Raw genomic sequence first — 26,230 nt, forward strand, 5'->3', positions numbered from 1 at the left:
AGTACAATCTTATCTTTGTTAATTAAATAGTGGAATAATTGTACATTATTTAAGGCCTACCATAATTTTCAAGTAAGTGTCCATATCAGGAGAATGGACGTGAATCTGGACAAATAGCAGCCAATTGCATTTCTATTGGTATCGAGTCAGTGAAACTAAAGGAAAAAATAATGAACTCGTTTTTCCGTTTATATAATAGTTAAAATGTTAATTTAAATTGTAATCTTGGCAAGATTAAGGGCTAAATAACGTTAAACCAAAGATTCGAGAATAGACCTTTCTCTTTGCTTCTAGGTTAGTAGTAAGATAATGAAAAAATCATCAAAATCATTATTAAATCATGTTCTTATTCGTATACAGTAAATGCATTCAAATAATTTTACATTAATATGCATAGTTCATTGAGAAAAGACAATTACATCAGGTTTATTGAAAATGTTCATCATACTACAATAAATGACCCAGAAAAACTGATTAATTATCAATAAATATCGATGAATATTGGCTAACCTTGAGTAAGAATTTCAATTATTAATGAATTCGTTCAAATTTAGCGGTTAACAGAGTCTTAAAGTAACCGGTTACAGGTAACTGAGGAGAAACTGAAAGCGGTTAAGTAATCTTATCTAAAGAGTAAACCTGCTTGTATGATTTCCCGAAAAAAAACATCGTTGAAATATCTTATTGTTTAGCTGAATTATCGATTTTCCGATGATATTTTTCCCTGTCAAAGTGCTTAATTTGAACAAACGAATTGTTTGAATATTGTAAGATTCAAGTGAATGTGATTGAATGTTGAAAATTATCGACTATATTAAGAAATGCAATGTTTAAATCTTTCCTGATTATGGGGAAATTATTGAAATGATATTCATAGATATTCAACTGAAAAGTATCGGAGGAAAACTACTCTGTATGCTGTGTACTATAATTATCGAGTCTAAACAAGTATGATGATGTTGTCTTCTTGGTTTTTTATTGTAAAAAATTATTATTACTTTTTTCATTGCTTGCGGTGATTTTTTCTTAATAATATAAATAATCTGAATTCAACGTTTATTTTCATCAATTTCATTCAACTCCGATCATCTTCTTTATTTTTTGTGTTGGTGAATCTTGAGGAAGAAATTCTTCATATGAGTTGTTTTTTTGAAGATGGTAGACGGGGATAACAAAGAAATTGAATTGCCACAATCAACATCAACCACAGAAACTCAGCAAGATACACAACAGACACAAGACCAAGAAGAACTAGGTACTCAGCAACCAACAGACACTGGATCGGAGGAAACAAAAGTCACAGTAGGTGACTCAATAGATGTATCATCTGTTTCAACACCAGAATCATCTCCAAAATCTTCACCCTCATCTACATCCACAGTTACCGCAACAGCAACTGTAACAGAAACAGCAACATCTTCATCACCAATCTCTGGAGATGAAACCAATAATAGCGATTCAGCTAGATGTAACAGCAGTGACAGTCCTACGATTAAACCTACCCCTACGATTGCCAATGCAACTTCTAACACCAATAGTTCAACCGTGTCCTCTGCTGTAACAAACGAAGCTAAACCCAATGTTTCTACATCTCAAGCTCCAACCAACAGTATACATTTGAACAACATTAGCTCTAAAAAAAGTGAAATCCCCGCAGTTAGCCTGAAATCAATCTTGGAAGATTCTAGTATATCAAATGCTGTTAAATTAAATCTACTGTGTTCAAGAATAGGTAAACAATCAAATTCAGTTGATACCGGAGATGGCAATAGAGGTACCGATATTAGTAACAATAGTTGCTTGAATGAAAATCTGGCAGTTATTGATGAATCAAGCTATATAACCGATTCCATCCTTCATCTTCTAACTAGTGATGATATGCAACGTCTCTTGGATGGTGAATGTTTGAGATTATTTTTTCGAGATTATCTCAAACAATTGCCTGTAAAATGCGTAGCCGAAATATTAAGTGTACTGATTGCAGTTTTGAAAAAAAGCCTTCTCAATTTAGAATCAGCAAAGGAAATATTGATTGACTGTTTGAGGCATTATTGCAACAGATATTCAACAACAACAACAACAAATAGTGATAACAAGTTCTCATTAATGTCATCATCGTCAGTCTCATCGTCCATCAACAGTGGTACAGATAATTTAATCAGACACTTTCTTCGTGAAATAATTAACCTTTTAGCAAGTTACAGTTGTGATGTACAAAAGTTGAAATATCTTTTAGCCTCGTCCCAGGAGGATTCCCGACTTCTTCATATTATTCGAAGTGCAAATAGTCATCAGAAAGGACGCCCATCAGCTTTCTTTGCATTTCCAGGCACCAAAGGTTCTGTATTAGCTCTTCCTCCCTTGGTTAAATGGCCTACTCAAAATGGTTGGACCTTTATCTCATGGTTTCGTTTGGAGCCCAATTCTATCAACTCTCAACCCTATCTTTACTTTTTTCGTACATCCAAATCGGGTGTAGGTTATTCAGCTCATTTTACTGGCAACTGTTTGGTTTTAACCAGCATGAAGATCAAAGGAAAAGGCTATCAACATTGTATACCATATGAATTTGTCCCTTTCAAATGGTATCATTGTGCTATTGCCTATGTTGCGAAGTGGAGGTCCAGTGAAATCAAGGTTTTCGTCAATGGACAGTTAACAGCCAATACAGAAATGTCCTGGCAAGTTCAAACGCAAGATATTTTTGACAAGTGTTTCATCGGAGGAACTGCTGATCTTGTTTCTGAATCACACCTTTTCTGTGGTCAATTGTCAGCCATCTATCTTCTTCATGAAGCTCTTAATCCAAGTCAGATATGTGCTATCCATCGATTGGGACCCAGTTATATGGGACAATACCGTTATCCCAATGAAATGGGTCTTTTTGATAACATGCCTATGATGATGAAAAAAGTCTTGTATGAAGAAAAACTTTCCAGTGCATTGATTAGCTTATACACTCCAGTTGCCGTTGAAGGTGATACATTATGTCTCCAATCAGCTCCAAAAGGAAATGTTTCATATTTCGCATCAAGTCCTCATGCTGCCTTATTAGGTAATACTAAGGCTATTATAACCCGGTCGATAAATGATACGTTACAATCCATTGGAGGTATTAAAGCTCTTCTTCCAATTTTAAATCGTTTTACCGGTTTACATGGTTCCATTCCAGCTGATTCAGAGGCTTGTTCAACATTAATAGGTTTTATCTGTGATTTACTTGAATCTTCTCCTCTCTGGTTTGGTAATGAAGTTGTCCAATCTCACGGTTTTGTAATAATCTCCTCTCTCCTTGCCAAAAATCCAAGGTACCTAATCAATGAGGAAACCCTTGAGATAATTTTAAATTTAACCAAAACCCTCATGTCCGCAATGTCAACCTCTTCTCTGACGAGCTCAACTGGTGACAGTATTCTTTTAAAACAATTAATGGATAGCATTTTGTTCAATTCTTCTTTATGGATCTACGTTGACGCCAAACTTCAAATTCGTTTATATTGTTACTTGGCCACAGAATTTCTCACCGTAGGTGCTGCAGCCTCATCCTCTTCCTCCTCCTCCTCACCTGGATCAAACTGTGATATATCTTCAACCGTTACCAGGGACAGTGGCAATGATTCAATGAACAGTGGTAGTTTCTCTTCAGCAAGTACCGGTGTTGGTTCAACATCAAGTACTGGTGGGGTATCATCTCCCGGAGGTGGAGTAATATTCAGTGAAGTTCGCAGAATCTCAACTGTCCTTCAATTACTCCATTCCCTTAAATACTACTACTGGCTAGTTCCAGAAGATTGTGGTTCATTAGACTCACATGGTTTACCGGGAGCTAATATGACAACTACTTTAGGAATTTATTCAATATCAACTCAACCTGTTCAAGTTAAAGCTCGAGAGTCTTGTTTTAGACCTTCCAAAAATGACCTTATTTCCATTCGAAGTTACATCCTGCTGTTCATTAAACAGCTTATCATTAAAGGCAATGGTGTACACCATGATGAACTTCAAGCTATCCTTAACTATCTGTCCACTGTTCACCAAGATGCTAACCTATTAGATGTTTTACAAATGTTACAAACACTTATGGTTGAGCATCCATCTTCAATGATTCCAGCATTTGACATGAAAAATGGTGTTCGAACAGTTTTCAAGCTTCTCGATTCACCTAATGAAGAAATTCGTATTCAATCAATAAAGCTATTGGGCTACTTTTTGTCTCGGTCTACAGCCAAAAGAAAGCAAGATGTGATGGGTCCCAATAATTTGTTTATGCTTTTACGTGAAAGGTTGATTAAGTTCACTCCATTATCAATCGATACTTATAATGTGCTTTTTGAAATTCTGGTGGAGACACCGATTGAAACTATCAGATCCAACGGAACAGGAGGTTTTAGTAGTCTTCGCATTGAGAATCCAATGATATTAAAAGTAATTGCTACTTTAATCACTGATGGCAAGAAATCAGCAACATCGAACCAGGCTAATTCTGGCAAAACATCAGACCCGCATAATGTAACCACCATAAAGTCAACTTCAGGATATCATCACAACTTAGAAGGAAGAAGTGATCGTAACAAAATTAAAAAATTATTCATCAGCGATTTATGGCGATTGTTGGTGAATAATCGTGAAAATAGAAGATTGGTTCTTCAAATGTCTGTCTGGCAACATTGGTTAATCAACTTGGTTGAAGATCGTAATGATCATATTGTTCGAGATCAAATTCTTGCAATCTTCAGAGTACTCTTGTATCATGCTATTAAATATGAATATGGCGGCTGGAGAGTTTGGATTGATACGTTGGCAATTATCCATGCCAAAGTTAGCTTTGATGATTTTATGAGTCAATTTGGTGGTGCAGGGGAAAAGAGAAATAACATCAGTAATAATAGTATTAATCATAATTTGAATGGTATATCATCATCATCACCTTCATCATCAACAGTTTCACCCTCAACATCTTCATCTCAGTCAGTTCCAATAAACACTAAAGTATCAGGTGAATCAAACAGATCAGATAAAGCAACAAAGCCAGCTGAATCCAATGCAAATCAAGGTAAGATTAATCATAAATCTTGAATTAGTTTAAATTTCATTAACCTATCTCAATTGTTAGACTAAATTAAATGTCCAGAAATACTCAAATCAGACCAATATCTGAAACAAACGATAATGAAAAAATATCAAAATGCTTTTATTAGCTGGATATTAAGTTATGCCATTGCTTTAGCGAATCTCATGTTTATTTAACTCAATGATTAGACACACTGTTTAAGTTGTTGCTTTTTTTGCCAGGATATTAAACTGATAAATGGTATCTAACTTTGATCCATTACATGTTTATCATTAATTTGAATAATTTTTATCCAAAAAATTCAATGAGCAGCCAACATTAGGTTCACTCTTTTATTGATTTAGATGAACCTGAAAAAAAGGAAATGAGGAAGAGACAGATAAATAGAAAGTAATTTATTTACCATTCTAAATGATAACTTGTTTATTATGTGCTCACAATTTTCTGTAACAATATAGATGAATCGTTAGATCAGCATATTTGATGAGAAAGATCAAGATATCTTTCTAGATAAATTTTTTACATTGAATCAACAGTTTCGATTAATCTTTAAAGGAATTCAGCTCTTCCAATTGTTATAAAAGGTTAGATGTTTCCTATTCTGTAAAATACCCTGAGTAACTGTTATTGTATCTCACTTGAGATTAAAATATTATTTGTGTGAGTCTGCATTAAATCGATTGAATATATTCACTTGTATTCATCCAACACTCGAATTTTCGTCAATGTATCTTTGCTTTGTCCTCGTCTTTTCCTAAAAGCATATGCAAAACATGTTAAGATAGGATAAGCATAAGATTTGCTCTTTTAACCGTTTTAAGTAAAAGTAATAACCAGAGTTTTTTGTTCTCTCTCCTCAATTGATTTATCCCAATAAACTATTAACCTTCACCTCTTGTTCACTTTTTGACTCGGTTAATGGTTCACTGGACTATTGATTAGATTGTCACCTGTGACACATTTTACATGATAGAATCATCCCCAGTGAACACAATTTTCTCATCTTCTAACTTATTATTTTATGCTGCCAACAATTTGGTAAACAGCAAACAGAAGAGTAAGCAATTTGATAGTTTAGCGATGAGCTGCTTTTTCAACCTTTTTTGCCTGATTCGATCGTTAATTTTATTACATCTGATATTAATTCAACTCGACAGTTAACTTGCACTTTAATTTACTTCACCAATATCTTTCATCTTTTATATTAATCTTGAAGTTGAATATTTTTTTTCTTTATACATTTATTGTCCTTTGCGTATTATTTTCATCCTTTAGTAAACAGCAATAGGTTGAAGTTGAATTTCAATTTCTTTGACACTTAATCTAAATCAATCGACTTATTTCAGTCATTTAACATTGTAAAAGCTCACAGTAAAATTACTCACAAAGTAGCTTGTCAAAATATAATAATCTTTGTCATATTGAGAAAAATCTATGTCGATATGAAATCAACAATAAAATCAATATTTTGCACATAGAAAAGGTTTTGAATTAGCACAGTAATAAGCATCTCTAAGTTAATAGTTGATGAAATCAAATGAGATGAAACAAAAGAGTCAGTGTTTTATTTCAACATAAGTATGGGAAGAACAAAACAATCAACTAAAACACTTCTAAGATCATTAAGATCATCCAATGCTGAGGTTAATGGAATGATCATGTTGATACAATGTGTTCAAAGTTAATAATTAATTGATAATGAAATGATATTCAATAATAGATACTGTTGTTTTCATTTTGAGATGAACTTTTTCAATCTGACAAGAATTATATTCTGTCAAACTTACTTATTTTTGCTTCAGTTTCAATCAAATTCGTATCGCACACTCAATTGAGTAATTGTGCTTTTTTCTGTAAAGTGAATCCTGAAAAATTCACCTTTCTTTATTGGTCAAACCTCATTTTCAACCAGATTAGATACTAATCCAGTCGTTAAAGCTGATGGATTATACTTTTCTTGGACGATTATTTTATACTTCAGTAAACCAAAAATTTTCAATCAATTTTTATTAATTTCATTGTGATTTTTTCTTCTTTCTTTTAGAAGTAGAGTCTGCAGATAAATCAACCAATCTTAATGATTCTAATAAAGATCCTGATGATAAACTCATCGAAAAACCACTTCCTTCAGAGGTTTCTGAGGTTGCAGATGATGAAGACAGTAGACCCGAAGACGACAGAGAGAAAAATTCTGCTGAAGTAACCTCAGAAACCACCAAAGAACCTGTTGAAACTGAAAGTGAATCTGAATTAGCCTCACGTAAGGATAATGAAGCACAAGAAAAAGCTGAACCTTCTAAAGAAGCAAATAAACCTGAAACATCATCAGATGAAAGCTCAAAACAAGTGATTGATAAAGAAGAAGATAAAATTCCAGATTCTTCAAATGTTTTACCAGAAGATCAAGAATCCATTAAAAAGGACGATAAGATTGAAGGTGAAGCGCCAAAAACTGAAGAAGAAGTAAAAGAAACCGATGAAGAGAAAAAAGTTGAAGAAGATAAAGATGAAAATAAAGATGAAGATGGTGAAGAGAAGGAAGAAAAGGAAGTTCGTGAACCAGCCATCAGCACAATTAGCTCAAGTCAAACTAATCAATCTTTGGAAAACGTGGACGGTGATAGAAAGAAAAGAAATTCACAGCCAGAGACTCCAGATTCGGGTGACACAGAAACTGACCTTGCTCCAAGTCGAGCTTATCGTAAACATCATCCAAACAGCTTGAAAGAATTTTACACAAATTTACTTCAAGGAGGACGGCAAAGATCTTCGTCTTCATCTTCGTCTATGCAAAATGAAAAGATATCTGGATCAGCTTCAGCTACACCAGCCTTTCGAATTCCCGAATTTCGTTGGTCTTCACTTCATCTTAAACTTCTCAATGATCTCTTCTATTCCATTGAATGTGACCTGCAAATGTGGAAAAGTCAAAGTTCTAAAGATGCAGCCAATAGTGGCTCTGGTCGAGACATCGAGAATAAATCTGGAGTAATCTTGACTGTTTCAGCAACTCAATTAGATCAAATTTTACAGCATCCCGATAATCAAATTTACATTGTCAACTCAATTCATCTTTTCTCTCAGCTATGCGACAATATCATTATAGCTTCGGGAGGTTTACTACCTTTACTAGCAACAGCGACTGGTGGAAACAATTCATCTTCTGGGAATGCTAATGGAAGCAACGCTGCAGGTACAGGTGGTGAGGGTTTAACTTTAGCTCAAGCAAATGCGCTACTCTATCGATTGGTAAATATGGCTGATATTTTGTGTTTTGCTGCAACTCATATCAACTTCGCTGAACTGGAGAGTGAAAAGAATATGTCATCCGGTGGTATTTTGAGGCAATGTTTGCGACTGGTTTGTACAGTTGCAGTGAAAAATTGTCTCGCTGTACAGAAACATCATGAAGAAAATGGTAGTTCACTTGATCCTCTTAATTTGGGTAAAGATGGTTATAGCTTGGGTACTTCTATTAACGCTGCTGCAGAGCTCTTCAATGATTATGGTTATGGAGGCTCAAGTGGAGGTGGAGGTAGTGCACACAACATTGAACCAACTGATATAATTTTATCTGATATGGTACCTAGTTCTAATCCTGAATTGGTTTCAGGCTCATATCTTCCATTCCACCATTTACCAATCAAAGATCCAACCAAACTTCTACAAGAAATGGATGTTAATCGACTTAGAGCTTGTATTTATCGTGACGCCGAAGCTGATACCAAACAATCTCAGTTTCTTGCATTGGCAACTCTTTATTTCATTAGTGTTCTCATGGTTTCTGAATATCGAGATATCATTGAATCTAAAAGTAACCAAAAAGATGTTAAACGTTCAACTGGTACAATTGGAACAGACATGGAAGATTGTCACGATGAAGATGTCAGTTCATCAGGATTGTCAGAAATTAAAGGCTTGAGCAATTCAATTAACATCAACCCCACTAGTATTGGTAATATGTTGACATCTAAACTAGAGGCTCGTTTATCATCAATTTGTCCTCTTTTACGTGAAATTATGTGTGATTTTGCCTCATTCTTGTCAAAAACATTGCTTGGTTCACATGGACAAGATTTAGTTTCCAAAGAGGCTGTCAGAACTTTCCGCCGTCCCAATGCTAGTCCTGTGGAACTTGTCATGTTACTTTGTTCTCAGGAATGGCAAAATACATTACAAAAGAATGCCGGTCTTGCTTTTATCGAATTGATAAATGAAGGTCGTTTATTGAGTCATGCAATGAAAGATCACATTGTTCGTGTTGCAATGGAAGCTGAATTTATTCTTAACCGATTAAGAGCAGACGATGTCTCTAAACATGAACAATTTTCTCTGGCTTGCCTAGAAACTCTGGCAGCTCGTGCCCATGAAGAAGCTTTAATTAACTCATTGATTAATTCAGCCAAGCGTCGCGACAGAATGATTTTCACGCGGTTCAAGGAATCATTATCACAACAACAAAAAAGACTTGAAACTGATCGATCAAAATTGTTTTACAAGCTTGATACATGGGAAGATGATGCTCGTCGTCGTCGTCGATTTTTACTTGATCCGTATGGTGAAGAAAATGTTGCTCGAATGGAAGCTGTAATTAATGAACCCAAAAGTAAAACCTCTGGAAAGGATGATAAAGAAGGCCATTCCTTACCTGCTCATTTAATTGTACCAAAACAACAACAGCCTTCTTCTAATCGAACAGAAAGTGACGATGAAACTGAACTCTTTTTATGGGAATCAGAAGATATGAGCTCATCTGTTAATGGTGATGTCGATGATAGACCATCTTCTGCGGCTGAGTTTGTTGGAACCGTATTGTATTCAGTTGAATGTAACTTAATCTGGAACATTTATTCAATCGAAGGAACTCTTCAAGTTACCGCAAACGAACTGTTTTTTGAAGCTATCAATATTAATGAGACGTTATCGGTCGATGGTGCATGTATTTCCAAGCAAAACAGTGATGGTGAACGTAAAACTAAATCTCGACCTTCTTCTGGAAGTTCACGAGACAAAATACCTGAAGAAAATTTAAAAGGTCTTGCTGGATCTAGTAGTTCTAAACCTGGACGAGGAGGTTTCCGTGATTTAGACCTTCGTGTTCTTCGTTATTGTGACCTTATTAATTACAATGGAAAAGTTCCTTTCAATGAGATTCGAGCAATATTTAGTAGAAGATATTTACTTCAACCCGTTGCTCTTGAAATATTCTTAGCCCAAAGAACCTCCGTTATGTTTGTTTTTCCCGATTCCGAGACCGTTAAAAAAGTAGTCAAATATCTTCCAGCCGTTGGAGTTGGTGTTAAATACGGTATACCGCAATCTCGACGTGCTTCTCTTATGACACCAAAACAACTGTTTGCAGCTTCCAATATGACCCACAAATGGCAAAAACGAGAAATTACCAACTTTGAATATCTCATGTTTTTAAACACAATCGCAGGACGAACTTATCAAGATCTTAACCAATATCCAGTTTTCCCATGGATATTGACCAATTATGATGCACCCGAATTGGATTTATCGCAACCAACCAATTTCCGTGATCTCAGTAAACCAATTGGAGCTTTAAATAGTGAGAGACGAGCTGAGTTTATTGAACGTTACAATTCTTGGGACAATAGTCATATTCCTGCTTTCCACTATGGAACCCATTATTCCACCGCTGCCTTTACCCTCGGATGGCTAATACGGTTGGAACCATTCCATTCCGCTTACCTTGCTCTACAAGATGGGCGCCTTGAGAATGAATCTCGATTATTTACTTCAATTCGAGATGCTTGGCTTGGTTCATTAATGGGTGGCCATCAAAACGTCAAAGAACTAATCCCTGAACTTTTTTATCTACCTGAAGTTCTATCTGGTACAGCACCTCAAGGTTCCAGTCGTAAACTTCGCAATGTTGAGTTACCTAAATGGGCAGACTCTCCTGAACATTTTATTCGACTTCATCGAATGGCCTTAGAATCTGATCTTGTTTCTTGTCAGCTTCATCAATGGATTGATCTTATTTTTGGTTACAAACAACGTGGTCCTGAGGCAATCAGAGCAGTTAATGTTTTTTATTACCTTACTTATGAGGGTAACATTGATTTAAGTTCAATCTCTTGTAATGATCCTGCCCTGAAAGATGCTATTGAAGCACAAATCCGTCACTTTGGTCAAACTCCCTCTCAATTAACCACTGAGCCTCATCCACCTAGAAGTTCTGCCCTTCATGTATCACCATTAATGTTTTCACCAGTTATGGATGAAATTTGTATGTCCATCAAGTTTCCCTTTAATGCGGCAATCACAGCAATTGCTGCTTGCACTATTAACAATTCGTCCGGCTCCTCTGGTGCATCATCAACTTCTTCTTCAGCCTCTTCAACCAACTCAACTTCATTGTCCAGTATTCCTTCGTCCATTGTTACCGTTAACAGTGCCCAACATTATCACATTCACAAATGGAATCCCAAAGAGTCAAATCAACCTTTCACCCTGGATCCTGCCTTAACAACACCTTCTTCAACCTCATCCTCTTCATCCTCAAACAAACGTCATCTACTTGATACAACTTCCCTTTGTTGCTTATCCTCCTCTTCGGCTCCTTATTCCCCTCGATACATTGTGACAATCGATTCAAAGCACATTATTATGGCACCCTTTTATGACAATTCATTCCGCGTTTATTCAACTGAAACTGGAAAGTTAACCCAAGTTATTTATGGGCACCGAGGTTTGGTTACTTGTTTGGCTCGAAGTGAATGTAATGTTGCTGTTGATTTTTACGTTGCCTCAGGTTCAGTTGATTGTTCTGTTCTTTTCTGGACTTGGAATGCCAAGTATGCTCAAATAGAGGGCAATAATGGTGCCTCTGCCGTCTCTGGCAATCCCTTACCCAAACTTATTCTTACTGGTCATGAGTCCATGATAATGTCTATTTTAATCTCGGCCGAACTTGGTTTAATATCAAGTGGATCTAAAAATATGATCCTGGTTCATTCCATAACCAATGGAGATTGCATCACAGTTATTGATGTACGCAAAAGACATTTAAATTTCACTAATGTTTCTAGTTTAAATTACAAATCCGAGTTAGATGAACAAATTGATAACAAAAATGTTGAAGTTAAAGTTACACTGGAAGCTAGTATGACTGGAGAAGGACAAGTTCAATATCAATCATCATCAAAAGATAAAAAGTCTGAAATTAAATCAAACCAAACCAACTCCTTATCAACTTCTTGCTCTCCCGGTGAATCTAATGAAACAACTGGTATCGTTTGTAATACAAATAATTGCTCAGATGATGAAGATTATTTCATCACAAACCTTGTTTTAGCTCGAGAATTGGCATTTATTGTTGGAACAGCATGTTCAGTCGATCATCCTTCACCGTCATCTTCATCCAAAGCAAGCTCAACTCTTTCATCAACATCTACCGTTAGTGAACCAACTGCACTTTTGTTTACCTACAATTTGAGAGGTGAATTACACAAATGCATCAACTTTCCTCGACCCAAAGACATTTCATCTCTAATGATGACCATTACTCGTGACGGAGAGTACATAATTTTGAGTGAATCACCGTATATGATTAAAATTTTGCGAACATTTGATGTAACTCCATTATATGCACTCAATACCAGTGATTTACTAACAGCTTGTCCTAGCCCTGAATTAGCTGTAAGAGAAACTGGCCAAGGAACCAATGCAATTAAGTCAATTCTTCTAGTTGATTATAAATATCTACTGGTAGGAACCGAAAATGGTCGACTGATCATCTACAAATTAGATTTTAATCGCTGGCATCATGAATATTCTTCTCGCTACTGATTAAATTCAACATCTTTAACCCACCTGTCTACTCTTCACGGACAACCAACCCCTTTATCTCATTCTATCTCTCATTACTTTCCCTTCAAAATGCAAACTCTTTCTCTCAGCGTCTTTTTTTATTTTGTCAAAATAAATAGTATTTAGTGCCTATTATATTACCACCCTATTTCTAGTCTAGAGAAGCAGTAAGCTGATTGATGATGATTTTGATGATACCAAAAGCTTTCCAGATACACTGGATTATCAAGGATCAAATCTGGATAAATCACTCAGGAAAAAAAACGCAAATCAATCGTTACATTAAAAGTATTCGTCCACTTTGCTGCTTTAATGACAACAAAGATGACCGATGACCGCAATTTTCAAGTGGATTTCATCAAAATTGAAATTTTGATTTTCCAGTTTTTGTTTTATGGGGAAACGTAATGAACTAAATGATGAACAAGACATTCCCAGTGTGTAAAACAAATCAACATGCTCCAATTAATTAATTATGCAGCTTTAAAAGTTAACGATTATTTGCAATTGATGATAGCTCGAAATAATTAACAAAATTCCCTTTTTGCTGGTTTGTGTCAAACAATGATTGAGATTGCATCCATTACAAGAATACATATTCAAATGAAACAATTACAATTAGATGATAAACAACACAAACAAGAATTAACGCATAAAAAACGAAAGATTTAATACATTTCCCTTTTCCATGGATTGATTCTGCTTACCAACCAGATCATACTAATTGATTATTATTATTATTATTATTATTACAATTATTATTATGCATTATTTAATTTTCTTTTCCTTTCCTTTATATTTCCTTTATCTAACAACAAATCATAAAGAAGGGTATATTTGGACAAATGGTTATTAAACAAAAAACACTTTGTTGTAAATTTTCATCTTTTCATATAATATTCAACACCGCGTTTTCATTGAAAATTAAAGTCAAAAAACAGATTCAAATAAATATTCTGTTCAATCAGATTGTACTCATCGCTAAAACTATTCAGACATGATTTCCCCAAGAAAAGTGACAAATAATCAGCCTTAGATTTTAAAAAATGAGCTGAAACATTTTCGCAGCGCTGTCTTGTAGTGGAAGTATCACTAAATAGTCAAACAATCTTAATTGGCTGTTAATCACGTGCAAAGTTTACAAATAAAAACACTTGTTAACGGACACAAAGCATTGGGAAATCAATTTAGATTGATACAAAATTGATCCATACATTATGATAAGTAGATCTAAAAGATGATCAATTGTTCATTGTTTCAGTTTTAGTAACGTCAGTCTACTTACTTGTTACATTTGTTATTCATGCTAAAAACATCGTTTTTCGTCGTTTTCAATGAATTTTCTTCCTGATTTGACAAAAATGTCGCTCCATTTGTCAACTGGAGATATAAACTGTTGTAACACAGTCCAACAACCACAACAACCTGCGTTCCGAAGCATGCAATATTGCCAAGATGCGACAACAAGACTTTTGCCCAAAAAGGATATTGAACCAATGAACCGAAAACAAATTTGTTGCCTTATTATTTTGGCATACAGTTATTTTTGTATTGCTGCCAGTGGTTCCCTTCAAGCACCATTTTTCCCCGGCCAATGTGACATCAAAGGAGTATCTCCATTAACATATGGATTAATTTTTGGTGTCTTTGAATTGATTGTAACTTCAATGCCCTCAATCTTTCGAAAAATGGTAATTCTTTCGTGGTTATGGAATGATTTCAATCATTGATTTTACATTTGTATTTACATAGCCTCAATTCAACTAACTCAATCGCTTTTGTTGATTCTTGTAGCTCATTTTTCATTTTCCATTCATTTTTAATTAGTTTGCCTACGTTACACCCCATACCGCACTAAGATTTGGATTATTTCTTACCGGAACAACTACTGTACTTTTTGGGTAAGACTAAAATGATTGTCTGTTCAGTGATTTCTGCTTCTCTTCATGAAATAAGTTTGACACAATTGCTCTGATTTGTTTCCATTTCAGCTAGAGGCAAAGCTTTATTTTAACATTGATTCAAAAGATATGATATGGTTTAGATACAATAATGATGTAATAGCAAAGAGTAAAGGAAGAAGAGAGAGCAATTCAATACTAACTCTGAACCAAAATTTTTTTTTGGTGTCAGAAGATGGCGCGAGAAAGAGCCTCTTTCTTTTTACTTTCTTTACAAATTTTTTACTCTCTTTTTCTCTTTCATTTCTCTTTCTTTTTATAATTGAAAATTAAATCAAGACAATTGGTATCAACTTTGGAAAAGGCTTTTTTGATTGTTTTTCAATGTTTTTAATGTTTTTTAATTGATTTTTATAATTTTGATGCTTAGATTTCTTATTTATGATGATTATATGACGATTTAACAGAAAAAAGGTTATTTCAACTAGTAAAGTCTGAATTGATCAAGCAAAAGTCTAACAAAAAGTTTAAATAGTCCTTGTATTAAGGTTTAGGTAATATTTTGGTTACGATAAACTTTTCCTGCCAATAAATTCTGAATTTATTCTTTTCATTGGTTAGATTCATAATTTGATGATGAATTCGTTAACCGATAGATATGTCCAACATTATACTAACGACAATTTATTCACCATTTGCTTTATGTGAAGGTGAATTCCCGTTAAATCAATGAATTGTGAATTTATTAGAATAACCAAAATATTACCTAAACCTTAATACAAGGACTATTAAAACTTTTTGGTAGACTTTTGCTTGATTAATTCAGATTTTGTTAGCTTTAAAGGCATTATTCTGTTAAATCATCACAAATTTATCATTATGTTAGAAATTATAGCATTAAAATCATTAAAAACAATTAAAATAACATTAAATACATTGAAAAGTAGTCAAAAAGCCTTTTCTAATGTTGCTATTAATTGTCTTGATTTAATTTTCAATGCTGAAAAGAAAGAGAAATGAAAGAGAAAAAGAGAGTAAAAAATTTGTAAAGAAAGTAAAAAGAAAGAGTCTCTTTCTCGCGCCATCTTCTGACACCAAAAAAAAATTTTGGTTCAGACTTACTATTGAATTGCAGTCTCTTCTTCCTTTACTCTTTGTGTAATAGCAAAATGCAAAGCTTTTTATCAATTTGCAATCTTTTTGTTCTCATTCACTTGATGTAGAGTTTTGGATAAGGTTACTTTAGCTAATCAATTTGCGGGGTTTGCCTTATTACTGAGAATCGGTGAAGGGCTTGGAGTTGCTGCTTTTGTTGCATCATGCCATGCACTTAAGGAATCTGAATTTCGTGAGCATCCTGTGCCTGCTTTGGTGAGTAAACTTAGTAAAGCCAAAAGTTAAGATTTTAAGTTATTTAGTAATACTTTTTTAATTTATTTAGACGGCTTTGAGCATCGCTTCTTGTCTTGGAGCTTTATTAGGTTTACCGATTGGAGGTGCTCTTTTCATGGCTGGAGGTTATTTCATGCCCTTTGTAGTTTTTGGAAGTTTAACTTTATTTGCTTTCTTGATGAGTATCGTTATCTTGTCTAAATCAGGTACAAAAGTAAATTTTTACTGTAAAAACTTGAATTTTCAATGTTATCTTTCTACTTGTTCCAATTTCGCTCTCTTCATTCTCACAATATTTACTTACTACTCATGATAACTTTCCGATTCTTTTCTCTACTAGATGATTACATGTTGATTGGTGATCCAATTTCACCTGGATATTCAGATAAGTTTGTAGAAGTATTTGCCATTGCTGGTTCCGTTGCTCTTACTGGATTCAATGATGTTACTCTGGCTCATCACTTAAGTCTATTTGACCTTTCACCCATTCAGCTTGCGTCAATATTCATGATAATTTTGTTTGCATTCCTTACCTTTCCAACTTTTTGTTGTGCATTCGGAAGTAATGGGGTATTAATACATTTTTATAAACATTCACTAATTTAAATACTCTATAGCTAGTACAGATATAATGTTTTTAACTTGTGATGTAAATGCTTAATTTTGATTTCTAAATATCCAGTTTGGCTCACTATGGACTCCGATCGTAGGAACAGTTCTTATTATTATTGGCTTAATATCAATAGGGCCAGCTAGTTTCATTCCTATTGAACCGTACGTATTGCTTGATGAGTGCCTTTAAAAAGTGGTATTTCATCATTATCTGTTCAACTTTCAATGAATTTTCTTGTTTTGTTTCAGTGACCTTTGGTTAATAATTTTATCTTTAATCGTCATTGGATTTGGATTGCGTGCTAAGAAACTTTCTCCAACTTCTTATGGATGCAGCAAATGGCTTAAAGCTTTACCCATAATTGCTACCTTTGTAGGGCCTGTCACTGGAGGTTGGCTCATTAGCACTGTTGGGTATAGAACTGCCACTGAAGTCGCTCTTGCACTCGAGATATTCACGGTAATTTAGTTTATCCAACAAACCAATTTAATAAACTAATATTTCTAATTCTCTTTTTTTCAGCTTATACTTTTAATCATCCACAAAATTTGCAACTGTCGAACCCCGGTCGAACCATCATTTTAAACTATTTTAAAATACCAGTTTTTTAATTAACCATGTTTTTGAAAAACCAATTTTTTAGCATTTTTCGTTCCATAAATATTATCATTATAAATTCATAATTTTTAATAAAAATCAAAATAAAAACTGATTGAAAGATTTTATTGAATCATTTAAAACAAAACCATGATCAAGTCATTCCCAGTGTGTAAAACAAATCAACATGCTCCAATTAACTAATTATACAGCTTTAAAAGTTAACAATTATTTGCAATTGATGATAGCTGGAAATAATTGACAAAATTCCCTTTTTGCTGGTTTGTGTCAAACAATGATTGAGATTGCATCCATTACAAGCCCAGCCAAACATTAAAGCTCGCGAATGCAGATTTAGAGTGGTCATCCTTTGACATCATAATTATTTCACGTAAACTCAAAAATTTCAATGCGTTACTGACTTTTAAATGTAGAATTCACAATGCGTGAAATAAAATAACGATACAAAATGCACACTTAACGTAAATTCAAACAATGCGCTTTATGCATTCATCGCCTTCAAAATGTATTTATTTCCATGGAAACAGAAGAATACACATTCATTTCAAACGGACATTTTAGGTGATAAATGCAGAATATTCTTGAGTTTAAATAAATTGTTTTAAACTAGTTAATCATTTTTACGGTAATATTTCGATTGCTGAATCTTTAAATTCATCCAAGCTTAAGAATTCAAAATGGAATTATCATCAAATGATTACAGGCAAGTATACAATTTTAGCTTTCTAAAAAAGCTTTTTATGCTTACATAAAAATAAGCTTTCTAGTACTAATATTGTATTTTTTATTACACAGTGAATTCATCATGGAGAATATAATTCATCCAGTTTGTGAAATTTGTGTTGACACCAAAAATTCAGAATTCTTCATTGCTGATCTTAAGTATCTTTGTGCTGAGTGCGCTAATATTACAGATTCAGAATTTCCATCAATCCGGTTCAGGAATTCACCATTCTGTATTCTATACAAAATTTGTGAGGCCAAAGCTAAATGGAAATGCTCCAAAACTGGTTACAACTTTTGCTCTGAATGTCACATTCAAACTTGCTTGGTCAAAGAAAAGGTGGATTTCATCTGTGAACCAGAACCCCTTTTTGTGAATGCTGGAAATCGCTGCAGTTTGTGCAAAAAAGTGAATTCTGAATTCATAAAAGGAACCGACACAAAATTATGCCATCGCCATGCTGTCTTACGATGAATCCGAATCCAGCATCAACTTTTAAAGAAATTCAGCCGGATATAGACTTTTTGAAAATTCAATATAATGAATTATGTGTTTCATTGGATGAAATTTGTCATTCGAGCAGAGTTCAAATGGCAAAGTTTGAATGCTACATGGAGGAATAAGAATTATTAATTCAAGCCAAAATTACTATTAATGATGATTCTGTGGCTGCCGAAATCGCGACAGCTCAAAGTCAGCTTTCGTTGAATTCAATGAAACAAAGTGAACTTGATTCGATCGTTGTCTTGCTATCTAAAGAAGCTTTGTTCTTCAATTTAGTTGAGAATTCAATGTTCAATTTAGTTGAGTTGAAAACTTTTTTGAACAATCTTCATGAGGTTGTCAAGCAGCGGAAATTTGTTTTTTCTATAACCAATTTTAGAAAAGATGACAGTCGTTCTGATCTTTATTGCTCTCATCAAGCGGCATCCGCATACTCAATGATAAGCTTTGTAAGAATATGTATTCTAGAATACATATTCAAATGAAACAATTACAATTAGAAGATAAACAACACAAACAGAATACAAATGATCTGAATCGGAAATTTTATGAGAATCAGCTCATTGTTTTGAGTAAAACCATGAACATATTCATAAACGCTCGGTCACAAGAATGGCAGACTACAGTGCAGGTCAATTGTAGATAAAATTCGTTGATCCAACCTGGATGTTCGCTTGTTAGTTTTGTTAATAATTGGCGATATGCTCTGTCAACCAATCTGCCTGGATTTTCATAATCGCCTTCACAAAATCACGCATTGATACACAAAATTTGGATATCAGCAAATCATCCAAAACAAGATCATCTTGATTATTACTATATGACGTGAAAACCAAAGGAGCTTTCGTTAAACTTTTTGCTCGGACGCTTATATTTTCGAGCTCAGCCTTCCTTTGACAGATACAATGTACTTTGAAAATTTGTTATAAATTTTATATAATTTCGTCCAATGATATCTACCATCAACTGTGTCCGTTTCGGGTGTATCCAGAGTGTATAATTGTGATGGCGTAATGAGTTTTCGTGCTGTTCATGGTACAGTGGCTGGTAAGGCATTCATTTGTAGACGCTGTAATAAGCAAATAAGTTGGAACCGTGGAACTATTTTCTATGGTTTGAAATTGCCAATATTAACAGTTTTGAAAATAATTTTTTGCTGTTGTCAAAATATTACCTTGACATTGACCATCCAGAACCTTGGTATATCGAAGAAGACGGTGTTAAATAAGGGTAAAATGCTTCGTTAGGTATTCATGATTTTTCGAAGTATGGCTGAGTATGGCAAAAGTTTTAATGAAAATTTTTTTGATTGCAATTAGATGTGGTATAATATTTTGCACAAAAATAAAACAAAGATTGGAGGCTATGGAGAGATCGTGGAAATCGACGAAACCATGGTCTACAAACGAAAAGCAATGTCGGTCGGCTTACATCTGATGAAAAAAAGCAAGTATGGAATCGATCGGAAGTCGAAATTATGTTTTGCCGAAATATTGCCTAAAAGAGACGAGGCTACATTATTAGCCGTACTTCAAAAACATGTACTTATGGGTACAACAATTTATTCGGATGGCTGGGCTAGCTATCGTAATTTGGAAAATAATGGATATTTCCACGACTTTGTAAATCATTCCACTAACTTTCTAAAGCATGGAAATAAGAATGTAAATACTCAAATGATCGAAAGACAAAGCACGTATTGAAAAAGCATACTCCTAAGTCGTCATTTAGTGGAATTTCTTTATTAATCTATCACTCCAAAAAACATTTACAAAATGACCCTTTCTCAACTTGATATGATTTTTAAACTTTATGCTGATTAAAATTAAATTAAACTCTTTTTAAATACTTTTTTAACTTAGAAAGTTTCTTCAATTTAGCGTCAGTAATCCAATTCGCCATTTGTTTTGACTTAGCTGCCGTAAACAAGATTAGCTGAGAGAGCAAAGAGTTCAATTGGAGTTTGCTGAAGTTCATATATGTCAATATGCTGTTGCCAGTTATTATTCTTCAGTTCAATGTGAAAAGGCGTTACCATAGGATGTTCAATCATTTTTCTGTTTGTAATCAATTCTTTCAGAGCTATTTTCAAGAGTGCTCGTTTTTGACGCTCACTTGAAGACATCTTTTTGAGTTCTGAATCAGAATATTATTGCTCTGGACAGTTGATGAAGGCAAATATAGCATCAGGATCAGAGCGTGAATCAAATTGTGCCGCATAGGAATTCAGAATACCGTAACGCCCCATATGAAATATATTCCGACAGCCACAACACATAAAATTATCACTATTTTCAAGACCATCAAGTAAGCAGATACATTTTTGGTTCAAATTTGGGTCTTCAGCAAGCAAAACGTCATAGACATTAAATTTGTCAATTTTACTTCTAATAAATTTAGTACAAGGTGATTGATAATTGACTCCGGATTTTTGCGCCCAAATATTTTTCGAACTAAGCAGAGTAAACAGACTTGTGATATATCAATAGAATCGTCTTTGACTAGAGAACATATTAAAATAAAAAAAAGAACTTTCACATAACTTTCACTCTCGAAAACAAACGAAAACTGCATTTTTTTCTGTTTTGGTTTTTCGAATTTTTAACAGGTTTTTAATTTGAGTTTTTCTGGCTTTTTAGGGTCAAACGAATCTTTAAGGGTTTTCGAAAAATATTGGGCACTTTTTATCTCAATTCATTATCTAGCAAAAATTTTTCCCTATTCTTGAATTTTCATCCCTTTTCTATCCCATTGAAAATGGACCAAAAATTGCCTCAAAATTACAGCTTAAATTACGCCAATTTTGTGCATTTTGTGAGATTGGTAGTTCAGCCTGGAATTTTTCACTATGAAAATATACATTACTTTTAAGTTGGACTTTAAGCTTTCTAATGATACCAAAAATAAAAATATTGGCCCAGTAATTTCGAATTTATTATCGTTCAAACGTCCGGAGTACATTATCAATCACCCGGTACTTGCATCGAGAATTTCTTTGTATGTAGAAGTCGGAAATTTGGCAATTTTTCCGACAAACGGGAGCAGGAAATCTTTCATTTCTCTGAATTTCTGATTCAGGTGCAATTGCAGGTAATAGCTGAGTAAAAACTTAGCTGTTGCTCATTTTACATGTTTTTTGTCGCTAAAACCTGATCGCTTCAGAGTTTACTTGATTGTTGAGTGGAAAGGAAATGCAAATTGGTCTTTTACCTGTTGGTTTGTGTTGTAAGTGAAGCTTTTGTTTTAAAGGTTGATTGAATATGAAATTCATTTCATGATTGGCAGTTTCATTTACATTGATGAGAATGATATAGGTCAATATTATTATTAGTTGAATTGCATAAAGATGATTATCACTTGTTATATTGCACTTTTATGAACACATACAGTAGGTGCTAGGGTTAAGTTAATAAAAACAGGTCAGAGTTAAGTTAATTTTTAAGTGTCGCTATCTCGAGCATATTTAGTTTCTAGAGACAAGAAGAAGCCAATGCAACAGAAAACTGGACAAAAAAGTTCGATTCTAAAGGTACTTTAATTTATTGTTAGAAGGCGACTATGAAAAAAATCTCCTCTTTTGTTAACTTAACCCTAACCCGTACTGTATTTGAATCAAATGTTCGATAATCCAGGAATGAAGTTGAAGGTGAAATGTTTGAATGCAAAATTGAATCACTGGACACAACATTTTGTGGGTGTACGTTGAACTAATGCTGGCTGTTGGTTGAGTTACCGTTGAGGCTGTACAAGGTCTTAAACCTTCAAGCTTTACTTTATCCGTTGATGTTGAGTCTAGGGATGATGATGAGGGTTGACACTCGGTTGAAGTGAGATCATCACAAGCGATGTTTAACGTTGTGGATGAGGGAAAATTGGATGGTGAACATTATACTGTTGGCTTTGTGTTGGTCGATAATGAGGTAGTTGATGGCGAGGAAGAAGACGAGGAGGATTAACATTGAATCTAACACAAACCTTTACGACTATGTAAGGAATGAAATGAGCCTTATTCAACTTTCAATGAATTTTCTTGTTTTGTTTCAGTGACATTTGGTTAATAATTTTATCTTTAATCGTCATTGGATTTGGATTGCGTGCTAAGAAACTTTCTCCAACTTCTTATGGATGCAGCAAATGGCTTAAAGCTTTACCCATAATTGCTACCTTTGTAGGGCCTGTCACTGGAGGTTGGCTCATTAGCACTGTTGGGTATAGAACTGCCACTGAAGTCGCTCTTGCACTCGAGATATTCACGGTAATTCAGTTCATCCAACAAACCAATTTAATAAACTAATAATTTTCTCTTCTCTTTTTTTCAGCTTATATAATACTTTTCAACATTCGCAAAATTTGCAACTGTCGAACCCCCCCTTATCATAATAAATTGATAATTTAAATAAAATCAAAATAAAAATTGATTGAAATATTTCATTGAATCATTTAAAACAAAGTCATGATCAAGTCATTCCCGGTGTGTAAAACAAATCAACATGCTCCAATTAACTAATTATACAGCTTTAACAATTATTTGCAATTGATGAAAGCTCGAAATAATTGACAAAATTCCCTTTTTGCTGGTTTGTGTCAAACAATGATTGAGATTGCAAACACAAGAATCCAACTTCAAATGAAACAATTACAATTATAAGATTAAAAACTCAAACAAAAAATACAAATGATCTATTAATAAATCGAAAATTGTATGACAATCAGCTCATCGTTTTGAGTAAAACTATGAAACAGCGTTGCCTTGTGGTTAAAGTATAATTAAAATAAAAACAGTCTCAATTAGTTGTTAATTGTCCAATATTTACAAATGATGGACAACTATCAATAAATAAAAATAATTAAGTAATCAATCTGTTAATAGATAGATACTGTACTGACCGATACTTTATGATACCAAGATCTAGAAAGAGGATCAATTATTTCATTGTTTAATGGTTAGATGTTTCACCTGTTACATTTGATATTTTAACTAAAACCTCATTTTTATTTTTGATTTTGCTTGATTTAATCCTATTTATAAACTATTTAGTTGAAATGTTCAAAGGATTAGAAAATTCAACTGAAAGTTCTGTCTTGTCACCATGTGAAAATTCATCATCATCATCATCATCACCACCATCATCATCATTATCATCACCATCATTATCATCATCATCATCATGTGAAAGCCAAAGTGTTTATACAAGCCTTTTAAGATCATCTGGAGAACCGAGTAGTAGGTCAAATAATCGAAAACAAATTATCATCCTTATCATCTTGGGCTCCGGCAGCTTCTTTATTGCTGCCAGTGATGCACTTCAAGCGCCATTTTTTCCCGGTGAATGCTACACCAAAGGAGTATCTTTCCTAACTTGTGGATTAATTTTTGGTGCCTTTGCAATAACAGGAGAGTGTAGGAAGCTTCTCCATCACAGAATGGTAATTTTTCAGTGTTAATGGATGATTTCAATCATCTCTTTTACATTCATAATATTTACCCAAACTCAATTTATTTGCCATTTTGCTACTTTAATTAATTTAGCCCATTTTTCACTCATTTTTGATTAGTTTGCCTACGTTACACCCCATACAACACTAAGATTTGGATTATTTCTTACCGGAACAACAACTGTGCTTTTCGGGTAGGACTAAAATGATTGTCTGTTCAGATTTCTGCTTCTCTTGGAGACAAGTTCAACACAATTTGCTCTGATTTGTTTCCATTTTTTATTCTCATTCACTTGATGCAGAGTTTTGGACAAGGTTACTTCAGCTCATGAATTTGCAATAATTGCTTTATTTCTGAGGATTGGTCAAGCAGTCGGAGTTGCTTTCTCTAATTTATCAATTGAAACACTAAATTCAAACGAATTTGACATGCGTTGGAATTTAGTGGAACCATCCGTGAGTTAAATGATAAAAATTAAAAGAAAAAAATTGGTTGAATGTTGTTCATTAATTGCTTTTTTAATTTTTCAGCTGGTAACGGATGTCGCTTATCATAAAGGGTTCATATTTGGTTCTCTCATCGGAGGTGTCTTGTACATGGCTGGAGGTTATCTCATGCCCTTTGTAATTTTCGGAAGTTTAATTTTACTTGCTGGCCTGCTCAGTATCGCTGTTCTGCCTGCTCCAGGTATGAAAGAAAATTTTTATTCTGCAAAATTGAATTTTGAATTTTTCCTTTTCACTTTTTTGTAATTTTGCTCTCTTCATTTGGCGTCTACAATAGTCACTTACTCATGATAATTTTACGATTCTTGTCCCTAACCATTTCGACTAGATAATTACACGTTAATGGGCCATGCATATGAAATTCATGATGGTGATGCCGTTGAGTGGACAGATTCTTTTGTCATTGCTAGTTTTAATGCTCTTACCGGATTCAATGACGTTACTTTGGCTCAACACTTAAGTCAATTCAATCTTTCACCCGTTGGAATTGGATCAATATTCATGACATTTAGGCTACTTCGATTTGCATTCCACTGTTTCTGGATTAGGTTAAAAGATATTGGGGTATAATATAATATATTTTTGAATAACTGTCCTGTCTGTCTGACCTAACTGTCACACTAATGAATCAATTAGCTTAAAGATATAATATAACTTGTGATTCAATTGCTTTATTTTCAGCTTGATGTATCATGGGTTTCAATTCTAGGAATAACCTTTAATATTATCGGCTTATTATTAATAGGACCAGTTAGTTTCATTCATATTGGACCGTATGTATTGCTTGATGAGTGCCTTTAAAATTCCTACGACTCTGTTTAACACTTATCCAAAATGTTTTTTTCTGTTTCAGTTCCCTGTGGTTAATAATTCTATCTTTAATTATTCTTGCAATTGGAATAAGTAGTGATGATTACTATCGAGAGACTGATCCATACTACAAATGGTTTAATACTTTACCTACAATTGCTGCCTTTATCGGGCCTGTAGCTGGGGGTTATCTCATTGGCACTATTGGCTATAGATCTGCCACTGAATGCGTTCTTGTCCTAGAGATATTCACGGTAATTTAGTTTATTCAACAAACCAATTTAGTCAAACTAATAATTTTCTCTTCTATTTTTTCAGCTCATACTTTTAATTGTTCACAAAATTTGGAACCGTCGAACCTCGGTCGAGCCTCAATCGTACCTTTATGACCTTATTGATCATTTTGCAAATACTTAAGTCAGGTAATTCAGTTCATCCAACAAGCTAATTTGATCAAACTAATAATTTCCTCTTCTATTTTCTTCAGCTTTTAATCGTTCACAAAATTTTCGCATCTTAATTTTTGGTCAAACCATTTTTATGTTTTAAACTGTTTTAATAAAATATCAGTTTTAATGATACATTTTTTTTAAAAAAATCAACCTTTTCATTCAATAAACGTGTCAATAAATTATTTAACTAAATCATGATCATGGCATTCTCAGTGGTTAAAACAAATTACAAACAAAGTATGATACATTTGACAATTCATTGTCCATACAGTGATAGAAGATAAAAAACTCAAACAAGAACTAACATTCAGAAGATTTAAATTGAAATGAATATAACAATCAGCTCACGAAGAAACATTTTAA

The 26,230-nt window shown here is 33.9% G+C and overlaps 4 protein-coding genes across 7 annotated transcripts; all 4 read left to right on the forward strand.

Annotated features, from left to right (window-relative positions):
- The first annotated feature begins 660 nt into the window (after nt 1–660).
- LOC107364404 (lipopolysaccharide-responsive and beige-like anchor protein) lies at nt 661–13,788 on the forward strand. Its single transcript, XM_015931739.3, has 2 exons — nt 661–5,053; nt 7,116–13,788. The coding sequence occupies exons 1-2, from the start codon at nt 1,156–1,158 to the stop codon at nt 12,887–12,889; spliced, it is 9,672 nt and encodes a 3,223-aa protein (XP_015787225.2). The 5' UTR covers nt 661–1,155; the 3' UTR covers nt 12,890–13,788.
- Nucleotides 13,789–14,146: 358 nt separating this feature from the next.
- Nucleotides 14,147–23,005, forward strand: LOC107364406 (MFS-type transporter SLC18B1). Of its 2 annotated transcripts, none has more exons than XM_025161310.2 (8): nt 14,147–14,601; nt 14,738–14,811; nt 16,035–16,182; nt 16,253–16,409; nt 16,544–16,773; nt 16,886–16,977; nt 22,707–22,917; nt 22,982–23,005. In XM_025161310.2, the coding sequence occupies exons 1-8, from the start codon at nt 14,245–14,247 to the stop codon at nt 22,988–22,990; spliced, it is 1,278 nt and encodes a 425-aa protein (XP_025017078.2). In that variant the 5' UTR covers nt 14,147–14,244; the 3' UTR covers nt 22,991–23,005. The 2 variants fall into 2 exon arrangements, with proteins under 2 accessions (XP_025017078.2, XP_015787227.2); XM_015931741.3 differs by lacking the exons at nt 22,707–22,917; nt 22,982–23,005 and adding exons at nt 17,065–17,275; nt 17,339–17,528.
- On the forward strand, nt 17,978–21,319 carry LOC149094864 (uncharacterized). 3 transcript variants are annotated; one of them, XR_016199807.1, is made up of 3 exons: nt 17,978–18,137; nt 18,230–19,909; nt 19,982–21,319. XR_016199807.1 is itself a non-coding variant. In XM_089269125.1 (2 exons), the coding sequence occupies exons 1-2, from the start codon at nt 18,112–18,114 to the stop codon at nt 18,630–18,632; spliced, it is 429 nt and encodes a 142-aa protein (XP_089125251.1). In that variant the 5' UTR covers nt 17,978–18,111; the 3' UTR covers nt 18,633–21,319. The 3 variants fall into 3 exon arrangements, 1 of the variants encoding a protein (XP_089125251.1); XR_016199808.1 differs by having other exon boundaries at nt 18,230–19,892; XM_089269125.1 differs by having other exon boundaries at nt 18,230–21,319.
- A 599-nt stretch (nt 23,006–23,604) lies between the features above and the next one.
- LOC107364405 (MFS-type transporter SLC18B1) lies at nt 23,605–26,068 on the forward strand. Its single transcript, XM_015931740.3, has 9 exons — nt 23,605–24,089; nt 24,219–24,292; nt 24,401–24,554; nt 24,630–24,786; nt 24,934–25,169; nt 25,287–25,378; nt 25,459–25,669; nt 25,734–25,837; nt 25,903–26,068. Exons 1-8 carry the CDS (start codon nt 23,706–23,708, stop codon nt 25,830–25,832), a joined length of 1,407 nt encoding a protein of 468 aa, XP_015787226.2. The 5' UTR covers nt 23,605–23,705; the 3' UTR covers nt 25,833–25,837; nt 25,903–26,068.
- The last annotated feature ends 162 nt before the right edge of the window (nt 26,069–26,230 follow it).

This window comes from Tetranychus urticae, chromosome 1 (genome assembly GCF_039701765.1).
Source record: "Tetranychus urticae isolate SD_2017Ah chromosome 1, NJAU_TeUrti_SD_1.0, whole genome shotgun sequence".
NCBI lineage: Eukaryota > Metazoa > Arthropoda > Arachnida > Trombidiformes > Tetranychidae > Tetranychus > Tetranychus urticae.

Coding starts and splice junctions, on each gene's coding strand:
- LOC107364405 (XM_015931740.3), top strand. CDS start 23,706: ATGTTCAAAGGATTAGAAAATTCAACTGAAAGTTCTGTCTTGTCACCA. Junction 25,170..25,286: donor TTAGGTTAAAAGATATTGGG/GTATAATATAAT, acceptor CTTTATTTTCAG/CTTGATGTATCATGGGTTTC. Junction 25,379..25,458: donor AGTTTCATTCATATTGGACC/GTATGTATTGCT, acceptor TTTCTGTTTCAG/TTCCCTGTGGTTAATAATTC.
- LOC107364406 (XM_015931741.3), top strand. CDS start 14,245: ATGAATTTTCTTCCTGATTTGACAAAAATGTCGCTCCATTTGTCAACT. Junction 16,978..17,064: donor AGTTTCATTCCTATTGAACC/GTACGTATTGCT, acceptor GTTTTGTTTCAG/TGACCTTTGGTTAATAATTT. Junction 17,276..17,338: donor TTGCACTCGAGATATTCACG/GTAATTTAGTTT, acceptor TCTTTTTTTCAG/CTTATACTTTTAATCATCCA.
- LOC149094864 (XM_089269125.1), top strand. CDS start 18,112: ATGGAATTATCATCAAATGATTACAG. Junction 18,138..18,229: donor TTATCATCAAATGATTACAG/GCAAGTATACAA, acceptor TTTATTACACAG/TGAATTCATCATGGAGAATA.
- LOC107364404 (XM_015931739.3), top strand. CDS start 1,156: ATGGTAGACGGGGATAACAAAGAAATTGAATTGCCACAATCAACATCA. Junction 5,054..7,115: donor TGAATCCAATGCAAATCAAG/GTAAGATTAATC, acceptor TCTTTCTTTTAG/AAGTAGAGTCTGCAGATAAA.